The sequence below is a fragment of the Cloeon dipterum genome, chromosome 3 (assembly GCF_949628265.1).
Source record: "Cloeon dipterum chromosome 3, ieCloDipt1.1, whole genome shotgun sequence".
NCBI lineage: Eukaryota > Metazoa > Arthropoda > Insecta > Ephemeroptera > Baetidae > Cloeon > Cloeon dipterum.
The window spans coordinates 22,631,851-22,648,214 of record NC_088788.1 but is presented as its reverse complement, the minus strand read 5'-3'; the positions used below and the strand labels follow the sequence as shown (position 1 = coordinate 22,648,214).

The following is a 16,364-nucleotide window of genomic DNA, read 5'->3' as shown; positions in this document are numbered from 1 at the left end:
GACTTTCATTATGTAAATGTTCCTTTCATATTTTGATCTCGTAATGGATTTTAAATTTCAAAGAGTTTTGTGCAAATATTAAATCAGCCCTCATTTCCCTATTTTAGCTTACTAAATATTGAACATCTGTCCCGCCGACTGATAGTGGGTGCGTGTGCTGATTGTATTGGAGATGAGCAACCAGCAATATGCTGGCGCGCACTCGTTGAAGGCAGCTCTATCCGAAATCAATTGGGGAGGAACTGCCATGTGCAATGAGTCGGCCGTCCTGGATTATGTGCTAAGAGCTGAATTTCAAAGAAAAGATTTGGTGCTGCTCTCAACAGATGCGGTACGCTGCCAGCAAAACGTTTTCTTTTCAACAAACATCCAGGCAACCTGTAACCTTAAGTTAGTAGAGCTTTAAAGTGATCAATTAATAAAATGTTGCATTAATGTTGGCCACGGTATAGTTTTAAAATAATGTAATCTAATAATTGCATTTTCTTTTCTTGGCCCAATCGTTGTTTTGGTTTATTAATTTTGGTGAAAATTTTTAAAATGATATTGTGATATTGTATACTTTTTGCTTACTACAGAGAAGAATAAAAGGAAGAGTCAAACAAGCTTTGATTTATCGCGCCTCGTAGCAGTGCATTAGGATCAATAAAGCCAGCGACTTGGCATTCAGAAAATTTAATTTGGCTGAAACGTGCTGCCCATAATTTCCGCCAGAGCGAAGCCCAAATTTGGAGGCCAACAAAACTTTGTGCTCCTTCTCGCTATAGATGTCTGGTCCGTCAATTCGCATTTTGCTGATTAAAACTCCCTTTTGTCAACGCCCAAGGCGCGCCGGCTTGCTCAGCAAAATCCTGTAACGATGGCGCTCAACAACTCAAGCAGAAGGGAGGCATTTATTGTGCACTGCTCTCAAATGACTCAGATAAAATATAGGCCGCTCGATAATAATGGTAAACAAAACGGGTTGAAACGTCGATTTTCTCATTTAACTCTCAAGAGCACCAGCAACAAGGAGGCCAATGAAATTTTATTCTTTGTCTCTACCCTCGCCAGTTTTTTTAAGCAGCAGCAAAATATAATCCCAATTTACTTATCATTTACGAAGTACAAATCTTAAAAATGTGATTGAACCATCAGATATGTTAACTACAAAGTTTCGTTGATGTAAATTTAACATTAAGGTACATACGTGGAAAATATCAAGTCACATATCCACGGCGGTTAAAATGCATCTTTTAAACCCATTTTGAAAGGCTGCATTCCAAGCTTGTCAAAGGCCATCAAATGCCATGACTTATAATAAGGTTTAATGCAAACCACGATATTTTGGCACAGATGAAATTTTAAAGGTTTACCACGTGCGCAGCTTAGACTACGTGCAAGTAAAAATTAAATATTTCTCACCTTTGAAACTTTTATTAAGTGATAATGAGAAACTAACGCAGGGAATTAAACTTTTGACGTTGAAAAAGTTGAGCACACAACTCATCTCGTTTGCGCGGGAATCTGGTCAGCATTACGCGTGCATAACAAATTGTAATCCTGATGGTTGCACGTCATGCAGCACGTGTTTAGCGTACGTTCTGCTTGTTTTTGCAGTCTCAGGGCGGCAGTTGCAGGGCACAAAGCACTCCCGAGCCCTAAACAGAGAGGGGCTGGCTTGCTTAACTCACACAGGCTTTTTGCGTCTCACATTCCAACGCACACACGAGAGGCATGCAAAATTAATTCCACATGTTTTATTTTTCTCCTCGCTCGCATTCCTGCGCATAATGCGCGCGGGGCAGAAGTAATCTATTCTGCACCTCAGGGGATAATCCGGCAGTCTACCCTTCCACCAACCACGGTGGTCGGCAGCTGTAACGTGTCACTGGCAAAGACAACGACCCCAATTAATTAACTCGACCCACATTCGCTTTCCCAGTTTCTGGTATTGCGTTTTCCCGCTCAATTTGCACTACTCGCGCTTTGTGCAATTTTGCAGAATAGTAGTTTGGTCATACACGTTCCGAAATTTCAGCAGAGCGTATCGTGTTGGGACCCTTTTGACTTGTCACTGCGTTGACACCGGACGGATATTAATGGGGATTGGTTGACCTGGCGTCAAAGAAAGATCGTGTTGCTTGTCGGAACACATTGAACCTGCGGCAGCTCCAACTAATGGAATAGCTGGAAATGGATTAATTCTAAATGTGTCTGTCTTCATTCTACCTAATACCCAGTGAATAATGAAAGGGAATTCAAAATGAGGTCAAATTTTTAAATTTGTACTCATGAAAAATCTCTATTCTCGTTTTTAATAAACTTTTAATACATATGACGAATAATTAAAATAAACTATTTAAATTATACCTAAATTCTGCGTAGATTTGCAAATTCCTTCATGAGCAGAAGCACCTGCCTGCAATGAGAATTCTTAGAGATGATATGCGCGCACCACAAAAAGAAGAGAAAAGTATCAATGAGCCATCTCCAACTTTCTCCAGCACAAAAACAATCAACTGAATGTCCTTCAGTGAGAATTTGTAGACTGATTCAAATAGCTCACCGAGTAACAAGTTTTGATGTGCAATTTATCCAATTTATGAAGAGATAAAAATCACCCGTGACCGCAAACTTTGGTGGTATAGCATAAGTTAAGCCTAAGCCTCACGCAAGCGAAAAAGCCCGTGGAACAATATAAATCTGTTCTGTTTACGACCACGGCCGGACTGTTTGTTCAGCTGGCTATTTCGTTCGTTGTTTTGCATCAGGGAAATAATCAGGCTGGGATAAAACCTGAATGAATCATAACAGTAGATTCACGCCAGAAATAATCAAGAGTTGATTTTAGTGTTAGATTGTCTTTTTTATTTTATTTTTAAGCTTATCCGACATTTTATCAGCTTAAATGCTGTGTAAATTCTTCATTTCCCTGGAAGTTTAAAGTGCATCATAAGTCATTTTAATCGATGAGCCATTCAAGGCTATCGAGGTTTCTCCTCTATTTTAAGTAATAAAACGACGATGGGCTCAGTATCTTCAGACTAAAAACTCTTTCGAAGAAACACTGCCAGAAAAATTAGCAAGAAACGTACGTGTGGTGTGGCAGAGCAAACACAGTAAAGACTTTTCGCATTTCACGGGATAATGGTCTCATTTAATTTTATTACTTGGCGCAAAGAAAAATAAACAAGGTTCCAAATCTGCTTGTTTAATCGCTAGTTTTCCCCTCTCGCGTCAGAGAGCGAGATGTGTTTCCTTTTCACTTCGCACGACCCTTATTTCCTTATCTCTAAACTTCCCTTTCGCCCATTTCCCTGGATAAGCACTTTTCCACACAAGCTGTCTTTTTTTCTTTAGAAATATGAAGATGTCGCGGTTCTTATAGACTCGAAGTGACACTTCTTGCTTTAACGACTACAGCGCATGTGATGTGAGCTTTACAACCGAGCCGATCAACATTCACAAAAAGCGGCACGCGCGCGTTGCTGTTGCTTCTGTTTGTCTTGCAGTACTAGAGCTCCTTGTCCAAGTTACGTATCGATCTTTTTACAAAAAATAGGTGACACACGTTTATGCTGCAGAACTTTAAAAGAGGATATTGAACGTCAACGCTTTTATCATTTGATACTTTAAGCTGTTCTGATAAAAAAACGAGAAGGGTATTGTGGACGAAAAGTCACATTCTGCACTATCACTTTTGTTATAGTCGATAATTTTGCAATCGAAAATACCCTTGAATTAACTAAATGAATTTGAATGTTGAACTCTATTGATCCATATAGTTGGAAATTTATTTACACAATTCTCCGAATTTTCATTCACTCAAAAGTTAATAAATTTTCTTCCCCCAACAAAACTACGATCCTTTTTGTAGGCCCTCATACATTGTTTAGTCTGTTCAGCTATGTAGACAGCCGTCGCGGTCGTGTTTTTACAGTCGCGTAAAAATTACATAAAGCTGGAGAGGTTCCCGACCTTTCCCCTTCCGGTAATCCTACTTGACTTTTGATAAGAAGGCTTATCTCTAGAATTGTGCAGACGAGAGAAGTGTTGCGGATAAGCTTCTTTAAAGTTCCACCTACAAAAGAGAAAATAAACAAAATAGGTGCGCAAACAGCAAAGTTGATAGCACACTATTCGTAACATGTGGAAACTAGTCTATAAGCTTTCAAAATAAATCATGACCAAAAATTTGAACGTCGCAGTTTAGTTACTGACTCAATCTCAACCAGAGAGATTTTTAACCTCCAGTAAACTTCTTTTTCACAGCTCTGACAAACTTTTGGAGGAAAGACGCACAATTTTGCTCATAAATAATACAGCAGTTTGTTACGGAAATTTTATGCATCAAACATGAGGCACCGGTTTACTCGGCAAACTTCCTAGAGAATAATCAATCTCCAACCTTTTCAAACTGATTTTAACCTGGTGCAATGCGGATTACATCGCAGTTAACTTTCGTTCTCTCCCTGACACACGTGGCGCACATATTCGAACTTTGTTTCTTTTTTTGTGACCAGTCATTTACATATATGTATATAGGAGCGTTGGTGGGAAAGGGGAAGCACGCTAAAATTTGTTGCTTACGATTTCATTAATTTTTTGCTGGCATGGTCAGGCGTCAGCATAACGATTCCATTGCCATAAATCACCAGGGAACGTGGGGAGAGTGGGGGAGATAGCAATGCAACCTTCGCTTTTGTGCACCACAGAGGTCGTGGCCAAAAACACAAACATGATTAAATATAACAAGAGAACGTGTGCAGCCCCTGCAAAATGGAACCGCCTGTTTTTTCCTCTGCTAGAATTCCTGTTGGTACATTCGCTGTTTTCCACGGTGCAAAACCAGACTCGCATACACACACCTCATGTTTGGGCAGCTGTCCAACTGCTCGAACGAGCAAACAAAGCAGCCGCCGCGCACTCAATTTCTTCTGCTTTGATGATTCCGTCATATAATTTTATTTTGGGTGAACACTGGACGCTCGCAAAAAAATAAACAGTCCAAACAAACCAGACACCAAGAGGCTATAATTGACGCCGTTAGTCTGCCTTGAAAAAAACTGCAGAACTATTGCGTAACATAAGTTGGAAATTAGATGTGTGTTGTAGACTGAGATGAGAGGTGGAAATTTTTGACAGTTCAGATAACATTTAAGATGTATGTGTCTCTGTATGATATTAAAATATAAACTGCGCTTTGTATGATTAATTTGACTTAAAAGTAAAAAGCTATAATAATATCATAAACCTTTGCTTGAAATGTTAAAATTTGTGGTAATATATCCTTCAGCCTTTGCCAAGGATTGATGAATAATGCTCAAATTGTATTTTAATCGGATTTTGGTAGTTATTGGATAATAAAAGTCATTTTAAATTCATCTGACATTCTGCTATTGTTTAAATTATCGTGTATTCTGTTAAATTAACAAGCAGGAAGCAAAATAATGCAAGCATTTTATTTGCATATTTTTCCATTTTATATATTTCTACATCTAAACTCAAACCGCGTAGAAGGAAGATCTTTTGTCCGAGCAGGCTACAGAGTGCATTAGAATTCAATGTACCAGAGCAGTAGCAATGTGTATTTATGCAACCGGGTTGGCCAACAAGTGATGCGGGCTAGTCTAGCTCTGTAAAAGTAATTGCTGACAGCTTTTAGCGAGGGTCAGTTTTGGTCGATTTGCGGTGCGGAAAACCGGTGCAATAAAACAGGACCTTTTGCAGGGTCCGTGTAGCAAAGGCAGTTACGCAGCTATAGACGACGCACGGTTAACAGCTCATTGACGCAAGCTTTTGGGAGACAGACAGAGAGCAATGACACGGTGCGATGCCACCGCCTGCGCGAAGAGCAAATGATCCACGTCAAAAATTAGGATTGCGCCAGGAAACGGTACACGCGTCGCCTCACAGCTCTGATGAAATGAACAGAGTGGTGGAAATTGATTTTCAGGAGGAAGAAGAGAGTCGCAAGTTAATTAACTCACCCAGAAATTTCACTGTGGAACACTCGCAAAGGATTCATTTGATTTCATTAAGGTTTTTTTCTAATGAAATGATGGTCTTGGGATCTTAACGTGAAATTTAATTTGTAATAATTGAAATATTGGAGTAAACGTAAAAAAATTATATTTTGAAAACTCCTATCATCTTGCTAATAAATACGATTTCCAAAACATTTGCCAATTACTCTTTTACGTCGCAGAATTAATATCTTTAGTTATTTTTGTCCATAATTGTCTCTAGTGAAACTGCCAAAGAATGCATATATGAAGGAAAATTATCCTTAATTATTTATACGCTTCAATCGATTTAGACATACCAACATCAATTGAGGTAAACCCTTCCTCTTTTATTATCGTTCATCTGCAATTAAATTTTCCAATAATCGATCAATCGAAGAGTGGTTGGCTAGCTCATCACATTTAAGATAAGCCGCAGGCTTACACACGCTCTGCACTACTATTTCGAGCCGGCGTCGAAGCCACCAACGCCTCTGCCGCCGCCGCTGCATGCACACACGCGGGGGCCTCTTTTCTGCTGCTCCTCGCACAAATCTCAGATTTGTTCAGTGTGCGAGCGTCGGCCGGTCGTTCGGTCGGGGGTGGCTGGCACGTTTCGTTTGCTGTGCGAGCTGCTGGGGCTGCTTCGGATCGATGGGGGGTGCAGGACGTGATGGTGCAGAGCAGCCGGTGTCGTTGGCAGCCCTGATTTGGTGCTAAGGTCCACCTCGCGAAAGTACTCGGCAGACGCGTGCCGATCGTGCAGTTAGATGTTTTCGACCTGCCGACGCTTCGACCTGCTTGCATCGCCCTGGCACCCTGAGGCCGCGTGCCCCCACTTAGGGTAGACTTCGGTGGCAGTGCGGTTCGTTCGAGACCACGTGACTTTCCTCCGAGGCTCCGACGGTGGGTGCAAAATACTTGCACACTCTCCAGGCAGTAGTTGTGCGAGCGAGTTATATCGTGAGTACAGGCGAATTTGGAGCGCGAGTGTTGCGTTGACAAGGAGTTTTAAGTGCTTACAGAAGGGCAGATTAGGTACGGACCTGGCTTCTTGATCACTAAACTCTTGTACCTCGTTCACTTTAGCCGAAAAGTGAGACTATTAGCTGTGTACAATATTAAGAATAATTTGCTTGAATTAAAATCAATTAATGTTCTCGTTTTATTTATCTTTTCATTGAAAAGCTATTGATTTTTAGTTTTTCAGATACTATTGACATTTTAATAAACACGTTAGCTAACTTAAACTAACGGGACTGAGTTGTTACACTCAACACAAAATTTCCAATTCAAAGTGATTCAAACAAGGTCACGAAACTAATTATTTTATATTCCAATATCTGCTTTCGTCCAGGTCATTTGCATAACGCCCAGCCTTTGTTTCCGTTTTAGTTTCACTCGATACTCTCGTAATATTTCGGCCTGGTCCCGTGTGTTTGCCACTCTCAGAAGTTTTGCATCGGCCACCATATGAGCTCTTTGAGCAGACAGACTCGAGTCGCGAAGAAAAGTTTGGGTCGGCGGCTGCTTTGTCAGCTGAGCCCTGATTAACTGCTGTCCTGTCGGTGGTGAGCCGCAACGGTGGCAGCCTACGAGGACGAGGGCTACCTCGCGGGGGTGGACGAGCTCAACGGCGACGATGAAGACGACGAGGTCGCCTCGTCGTCGTCGCCCAGGGTCACCGTGACGCCCGCCCCCGAAGGCCCCCGTCGCGAATACAAACTGAAGAAGGCGTGGGGCCTGTACAAGATGCTGAAGAACTCGGAAGAGGGGACCTCTGCCGCCTCCGAGGAGGCCCGCGCAAAGACTTACAGGGTCAGCTTCCAGAAGCACCTGCAGGGTGTTTCGTCGCAGGCGCCGCTCAGGGCGCCCGGTGGAAGGTCAAGAAGCATGAGCGCTTGGAGTGACATCAGCAGGACTAGCTTTCGAATGGATGAAAGGTAAATGACAGCAACTTCCCAACAACTACATTTCATTTAATACAACTCATGAAAATCAGCTCCACATTCACGCATTAATTATTAGCAACTACTAACAGTTGAAGACCTGCCCGTATTCTCGATTTTTAATAAAATTGGAACTAGTTTCATTCTCAATGCTTAGATTGGCTTGCATTAAATTATAAACATTAAATCGATACTGAAGAATGTGGGATTATATTTTAAAAATGTTTGCAGTGTTGAAAGATCTTTTTTTATTTGATTGCAAACAATTAATTAACAAATAAATTATAACAAGCCACACTTATTTATAAAATTGTTCCTTTTTTATGGATAATTGTGTTCCATATCAATATTAACCTGTATCAAATATCTGAAACAGATACATGTTTAGACACGTATTTATCAACATTACTTCTTTACTCATTGCCAACTAAATCGACTGGAAAACTCGTCGCGTTTCATGATCATTCTAAGTCGTTGCGCATTGCGAAACCCGTCATTATAATTGTGCATAGTGAATGCTATTAACACATTAATGCAATCAATAACCCTTTATTGGTGCCATTCAGAAACGATAGCTCTGTGTTGTGGGTATCCAGCGTGCACACATTGGGAATTACCATGGAAGGATTCAACCCTATATCGTAACGATTCTTCCACCCATTTACTTTATTGTGAAAAGATAAGCAACGCATTGTGACCGTGAAAAGAGAATCGACGGAAACATAAGGAAAGAGAAAACACATGGCTATATCTGGATTGGGTTAGAGGGCTCCAGAGGTGTCTATATCATGCCTGCTCCCAGCGGGGATATGAAATTTCATCAGTGGGATGCTGCTGGCTCTCTGAGCGGCATGCAGCTGCTGCTTGCCAATTTGCTCATTATCCGCCCATGTCAAGCACCTTGTTTGATATGCGAATAACAACGTTGCTATGTAACACCACTTCTAAAGGACACTGTAATAAAAATTCTATTATGGCGGCATTTTCATTACATCGTGATACAGCAGAGCAGAAATGGAATATAATCCTCTCTTGTTCTTTTGTTAAAGTAGGAAGTAAAGTTAACTTCTTTTTCTCGATATTCAGCAATCTTGTATAAAATCTCATTGAGTTGAAACAGCCACCGCATAGCGAAATAGACGATTTTGTTATTCTTGTTCGAGTCCTTGCATAATTAATGAGGAGTGTTGAAACAAGTGTCTAATGAAAATTTGCTGCATGTTCTGGAAAAAATAATAAACTTAAGTAAAGTATCATTACGGTGGATGAGCTAGCTTAAAACACTAATTGCTCACAGCGGACGTGAAATGCAAATTGAGTTTGATGAAAATCCAATTAACGCGAGGCTGCCACGAGGCCTCAACACATATTTCATATCTCGCAACCCATGGCATGCTCGTAAAATTGCTTTACGAAGTTACGCGTAATTTGTTTCGGAATTGAGCAAACACGGTGTTGCTTGTTGGCACCGCAAAAGAACATGGCAGCAAATTGGTATTAATCACAATTTGTCTTCGCGAAGAGAGACTATTGTTCTGCCCAGAATGTGAATTGTGCCGTGTCTTCTTCTTCTCCCGGGTGCGGCTGTCTTAGTGTGTGTTACGTATTCCATTATGGTGGCGGTAATGCACAAATACAGTTTACTCGGTGTTTGCACAGCAAGTGCCAAGAAAAGTTTCCCACAATGCACATCACGTGTCTGGGAAAACTTGCCAGCAGCAATTTTTCATTATTATCCTTATAATCTGAGGCACCTTCTGCATTTGCTTTCGTGAGAAATTACTTTTTAAGTGCTCCCATTACATCCGTATCGAATTCATGGAATTATTCAAGCAATGCGACCATTAAAGAAAAGTTGGTTTTAATTTTCCAAAGTCCCTGCGATGCATTAAACTGTTTTAACGCGTACTTTGTCACGGATTGCACATTAATCCACGTCTGGCTAGATCTCAATCTGCCTAATTTGGGTGGCTTTGCGACTCTTTACGGTTAAATATCGTGACACGGCGAGTTCAAATAGAGCAGCCGCGAAAAACTACCATTAAGTACACCACACGTCGGGTGCCGGCGCTTCAGTCCCATTAGTGGTGTAGACACGATTAGTAGTGCACTCGTGCACCCTACACAGTTGTTGACAGGCGCAATACTGGAATTTACACCGATATATTTACCCGCGCTTTAACTCTGACTGGAGAGAGAAAGCGATGTCAGCTCTATTATTAAAATCTCGGTTCCGCGGCCCTGAATTATACAGAAGCATAGGGAGTTCTTCGCGGCTCAACGCAGCCAGATTGAATTAGGCTCAAGTGTGTTTGCGAAAGTAATTCAAAGACGGCCGCTTTGCTGCTGCCGCTCAAAAGAAGAGAAGCAAAGGCGAGGTCTTCTTTGAGCGTGTTGGGTTTAAAGACGACTAGAATATGCCATTCTCTTTTCATATTCTGCCATAGAAACGATGAATGAGCAAGATTTTAAACTGATGGTGCAGAGAAATAATTAATTTCGTTGCCATTTAAAAACAGCTTAACTGATAACCCTGAAAATTTTCTCTTTTCTAGTTTTTGCTCAAAGAAATTCTCCCCATAACGGTCTATAAAACTCTGCACTTAAAGTATCCAATTTTATGTTATAAAAATCCTTCATTTCAAACGAACTGCATCGTTTTTCCATAATATTCTCGTTAGCTTTAGGTAGACACAGATATACTGATATCGTTAGAGCAGTAATGTAAACTTCCCAATGTTCCACCCACCATACAATAATATCCCTAATGCTGCATGCCATCAGTATTCACTCATTTCTATTCAAATGCGTTCACCAGTCCTTACCTTTCCGTCCTTTTGTGCAGTACTGTCAGTACTAATCACTAGATTTCGGGTTCATTGGCATGTATTCATAAATTGGACCTTGGATAGCCCCCGAAGGGAAAGCTGTCTTTCACTGCTCGGTCGACTCGGTCGACGTGAAAAAGGAAATGCCGAGCTGCCCACGCCTTTATTATTTGCTCTCACTGAGCACGAATGCAAAATGCTTGCTCAAAGGGTCTGGAACGAATGAATGCGAAATTAAAAGAGCTAAAGAAGTACCATTGGCAAACGCAGCAAGCTGCTAAAATCTTTTTGAGGCAAACAAACTTTTCTCGCTGCATAATGAGCCCTAAAGTGCTGGCTTTTAGCAAAAAAATAAGCTCCTCTGGATTTGAGATATTTGCAACGGTATAGTAGTACAAAACTAAATTTCACGGTTTGCGTCAGCACGCGCCAAGAGGCGTTTCTCAAGTGAACACGTAAACTCCGCCGCCTGTTCATCTAATTAAACTGCCGTGAGTTATGACGCTCCCGAATCCAAACAAGCTCAGCGGGAATTGTCTAGAAGAAAAGACGACGAAATTTGTTGGCGAGGCAAGAAACAAACGACGGGCTGCCTCTTCATCTTCCAAGGTCTTCAACCTGCTGCGGCGAATGAAAACGCCGCGATTTCAAATGAGATGATTCTTTTATCCTGCGCGCGTGCGGCTCCGCGGCTCGACGACGCAATCATTTTCTTTCTCTGTCAAATGGAGTCGACGAGAGACATTTTTTATCTTTGCTCGCTCACTCGAAAGCTGCTGTTCGCACGTCTCCTGCTCACAATACCAGCCCACACAGAGAATTTTTCAGCCTTGCCGCTTTTCCTTCCTCTCTCTTCATCAATTTTTATTGTTTGCGTGTGTAATAGCGTTTCTGTCATGTCTTATACTATATAAATAAATGCCATGCAAGATAAACAATCGGAAACTCGCCAGTCAAACTATGCCCCATATGGAGCTCTTTTTGTTTTTCTTTGCTTAAGTCTAAATATGTCAAGGTCGGGAGAAGGGAAATTCAATATTAGATTACATTTTTGGTGCTGAAGGTGCTGAACACTAGGTCCTACAAATCTATTGAAAAATTGGTTTCAAGGATTTTTAAAAGTAATTTACCACTTACAAAAACACTAAACTATCTTTAAAATATACCCTATTTATTAATTTCACTACACTGGCAATGAGTGGATCAGTGTAAATTTCAATAACCAAACATACAATTTTTCTTCAGAATTTTTGCCATCCGACATCTATAATGATAAAACATTTGCCATCACTATTAAATTAGCTTAAGTTTAAGGGCTGTCACTTTCCATTGTATTTCGAACGGCTGCCTGAAAGTTCTCTGCTTCCTCCTGGTACTCAGGAAGTCGGCAGATTGCATACTTACACCAAAAGTTGTTCGCCCGTCTCGAGCGTGTGGTTTAAAGATCGATACCTTGGCAACATTTTTCAGTCACGCGGAGCGACCTGTCTTTAAACTAAATACCACTGCAGCAACTCATTCTCCCCTCGACATCAGCAACTGGTAACGTCTGGGCAATCAGCAGTCCGCACAATGGTTCCTGGAACGTGGCCAAAAAAGGGAAAGTGCCTGGGGATGTATGCCACATGGCATAAAAAATAATTTGACGCTCGCCTGTGCAATAACGATAAGGCACTGTGGCCTGATGACAAATTATTTCCTCGCGCGCTGGATGATGCGGTTTGTGGTGGCAATTTAATCTGATAAATTATTCATGAATGTATGACGAATGCTTTAAAAGTATTTTATAAAGCAAACAAATAAAATATTTATGCTTTCATCGATATATCCACGCAGAGACGCAAATATGAAAGCGCTCAGATACAAAATAGAGACTGACATCTTACTTAATTAATAATGAAAAAAACACACATTTTTGCAAACAAAAATGCAGTTGAGGAACTGAAACATTTTTATCAGTCAAAAATACCAAATCGAAATCTATCATTTGACAAAATGAAAGATGTTTCCTAAAATGAGCTTATCTTTGTTTGATCATAAGCAAAGAATTGTAAAAAAGACAAGTGATCACATCATTGGTAGCCCCTCGGTTTCAATTTAGGCTACATATTACCAAGTCGATGATAGATGGTGCACAATATGAGTCATCAGGATTTATATAGATATGAAGCATCCCTTCTAATACATGTTATTTTGCTTGCTCATCAGTCAGTTAACGATCGCTGCGAAATGAATGGCATTTTTGCTGACAACTCGCATGAAAAAAGATCAAGTTGATGAGCCATGGCCTAGATTTTATGACGGAAATAATGACGGAGATTGTTTGCCCGACTCCATATTTAGTATTTGTACTACTCTTTGAAATATTCTTTCGCTTGTATCCAGGAAAGATCGATATTTCTATTTTCGTTTGAATCATAAACATTCCCGCTATAATACAGTATTATTGCAAAGCGACAAATTTAGGATATTATAATTCATACTATATATGTTAAGCAAAAACCTATATGTAATTTTTGAAAGGAGAAATATAATTAGCATCTAATAAACAGATATAACAGCGCATTCATATATCAAGTTTGAATTACATTTGAAAATAAAATGACCAAAGAGTACAACATAGTGGTAAATTTTCATCTTCAAATCGAGTTAGCAAGTAGAAATAACGGTGCGTGCATGTCGCACAGTAATGAAAAATAATCTTCTTTAGCTGTCGAGCGGCCGGGAAAGTCATATTGGGAATTAAAGCGTTGGCGGGTAATTACGAAGGAGGAGAGGGCCAGCGAGGAGGAAAATTGTTTGCAATTGGTCTCAGCTCTAAAAATAGATTAACCTGCTGCAGAGCAATTAATTAAGTTTTCTCCTCTGCTGCGACTAAGCCGAGGAGAGAGAATCGTTTGCTCTATGGCTCGCATCCTCTGTTAATATAGCGTTGATCATCGCTGCAAGCTATTTTTAGTTCTTTCATAAAATGCTTGTTACTCACTTAACTATAGTAGCTTGCGAGAACTTCCCACGTCGTCATTGCGTTTGTTCCACACATTGGCCTAACAAAAAGAGCCAGCTGAAGCAGTTTTGCTTACAATTAATATTAGTTTCATTTTAACGAAATTTTTAATGAAATCCAAGAATGCGTTTTTAGAATATTGTCACGCAGGCTTTCATTTATACATATATTTTATTTAAATATAGCGAGTGTAATAATGTTTGAATGTAGATATTTTAATTGTTTCTTTTGTTCATATCGCTTGATTATTGCCTAGATTTATAGGCTTACCCAATTGTTGTGTGCATGATAAAGCAAAGAAGATTTAAAATCCCAAATTGATTATCAAAGAGGAGGTGGAAACCATGATGCTCTCGAGTCAATCCAGTATTATTCTAATGCACATTATCCAAATGCAAAGCTCAATATTCTTTTGTCACGATTTTCTTTCCTCCAGCAGCGTCTAAAAAGCTGCAGGTATCCCCTTTTCATCCATTCCACCAACACATTATTTGATTCCACGTTTTGTGACGTAAATCTAAAATCCCATTTTCCCTCCAGAAAGCAAATGGTTCTTGCAACCAGAAGTTTTCCTTTTTTCTTTTTCAAATCCACTCAGTGTGCTCGGAAAATTTCAACGTCTGGTGGTACTGAGTGGCTGATGATATGCATCAGTTGGCGCAAGCTGCTCAATACTTCCAAGAAGGAGCGCATCGCAACCACATATTAGGTCTCGGTAACAGCCCTCGCGCCCTCAAATTCTCAAGAGGCACGTCAAAACGGTGTATTTACTCTCGGATTTGCATTATACATACATCATTCCCCTCCCTATGTATCCACATCGTTTACTCACGTAATTATGGTTGCTTGAGATAAACCGTGAATCTCCGTCAGCTGCCTTTGTGAGTTTGCTCGCCTCTCGGTGAGAAAATGTGCGTGGGTATAATTTCTTATCTTCTTTCGCACCGAGAAAATTAATTAATGATGCAAATTATACAGATGAGTTTGCTTGCTTTGCGAGGCGTAGTCAACAAAGTTGGGTGTTGTATAGTGAAAACTAGCAAAATGTCGTTTCCAAATTCTTGATGGGATGGAACTATTAAATAGTAACAACAAATTGCCTTCGAACAGACAGGTTGATGCATCCAACGAATAAATCTTCAAATAGCAACTTTGATTCATAATGCATTCCTGGATTTATTATTCCATGACATATAGGTATCCTCCTGCATGTCGCAATCCTGCATGATTTAATATAAAATTGAAATTCTAGGCTTCTTAGCATATAAAATTGATCAACCTGTATATTGGCGCAATCTCGTCAGACTTAATCGATCAATGTAATGATATATTTTTAAAAAATCTCAGAATAACTAAATATCCAATTAACTATTAAAGATACTATCAACCGAAAATTCAATGAACTTTTCACCTTTTATCATTAAGACGGGTTATGGGCATTTACGTTATGCTGTTCTCACTGTGCAGCTCAGATTCCCCTTCACCCTAATGAAATTTTAATGAGCAATAAAACGTGAAACAACAAGGCGAAAAGAATGGAATTTCCTGGGGCGCAACGGGAACAGCGTCTACGTCTTTATGAGGAGAACAGCTGTGTTGACGCCGCACTTTATCATTTGGACCGTAGCAGCTGCGTGCATTGCAGTTTGATGTAAGGTCAGAACTTTTTTGCTACATCCTGGACAAAAAGTAACGACCGTAAATAAAGTGGCAACACCTCATGATGTAGCACTCTTTGCGCGATCTTCTAGCCTATGAGCCTTTCTTATCGCTAGCCAACCAACAATTAAAGTTATAAAATTTCTTGCAAAATTCTTTAACTGGTGTCCCCACGTGCGGCACGTGGATAAAGTGTGTACTGTGTTGCTCGCCAGTAAAATGTTATCAGTATGTATGTATAGCGGGCGTTTGGGGTGGTGTGCTGTGCTTTGTGTGTTGGCTCTAAATCAGGTCACGTCCTGCTGTGAGATGCGCCTGAGGAATATCAAAGCGACAAAGTCGTCGCATTGAACTGGCAACTCAGCGGGCAATGTTGTTCCTGTGTATTTCGATTCTCCATATTATTACTACTGTGCTGGCCTACTTCCTCGACGAAAACATGAACAGGATCACAAATCTTTCTCCCTTGGCTACAATTTGCCAAGCAAATTGACGGATCCTCTCGCACCTTTAGTGTTTGCTATCTGGCACTCACAATTCTCTACGGGCATATAAAACTGTCTGATTTGTTGAGATTGATGCGTGACTCTACAAAAACTGCTGTTTGATATTTAGAAGCTTTTTAAAACTGGGTCCCGTTAGAGTGGTTGTTCATAAATGGTGGGCGATGTGTAATTTTAAAAATATCAAAGTTAATCTTTTAGGGCTTCTGGCAATTAAAATCTTTTGCATGAGTCTGCTTCTGGTAAAAGTTAAACTTTTAATTAAATTTTAGGTCGGCTTTGGAAATTTGGGATAACTTTGGTTTGTAGAACACAGTTTACAGGAAAATACGATGATTGAGGGTCCCTTATCTAAAATTTTCCATGGCCAACCATGAAAAATAGCCTGTGGTAATTGCGTGTTTTTTTCTATCGCATCTGTCTTTTCCGCA

The 16,364-nt window shown here is 40.3% G+C and overlaps 1 protein-coding gene across 3 annotated transcripts in view; it reads left to right on the top strand.

Annotated features, from left to right (window-relative positions):
• SLO2 (slowpoke 2) overlaps window positions 1-16,364 on the top strand; it is a 98,109-nt gene that overhangs the window by 18,636 nt on the left and 63,109 nt on the right. The window contains exons 1-2 of one of the 3 annotated variants that reach the window (XM_065486332.1): window positions 6,702-6,893; window positions 7,383-7,930. The exons of 1 other annotated variant lie outside the window; for it this stretch is intronic. In XM_065486332.1, coding sequence (XP_065342404.1) covers window positions 7,740-7,930 — 191 coding nt within the window. In that variant the 5' untranslated portion in view covers window positions 6,702-6,893; window positions 7,383-7,739. Of the gene's footprint in view, window positions 1-6,701; window positions 7,026-7,382; window positions 7,931-16,364 lie in introns of those variants that run through there. One more of the 3 variants, XM_065486331.1, reaches the window with a different exon arrangement.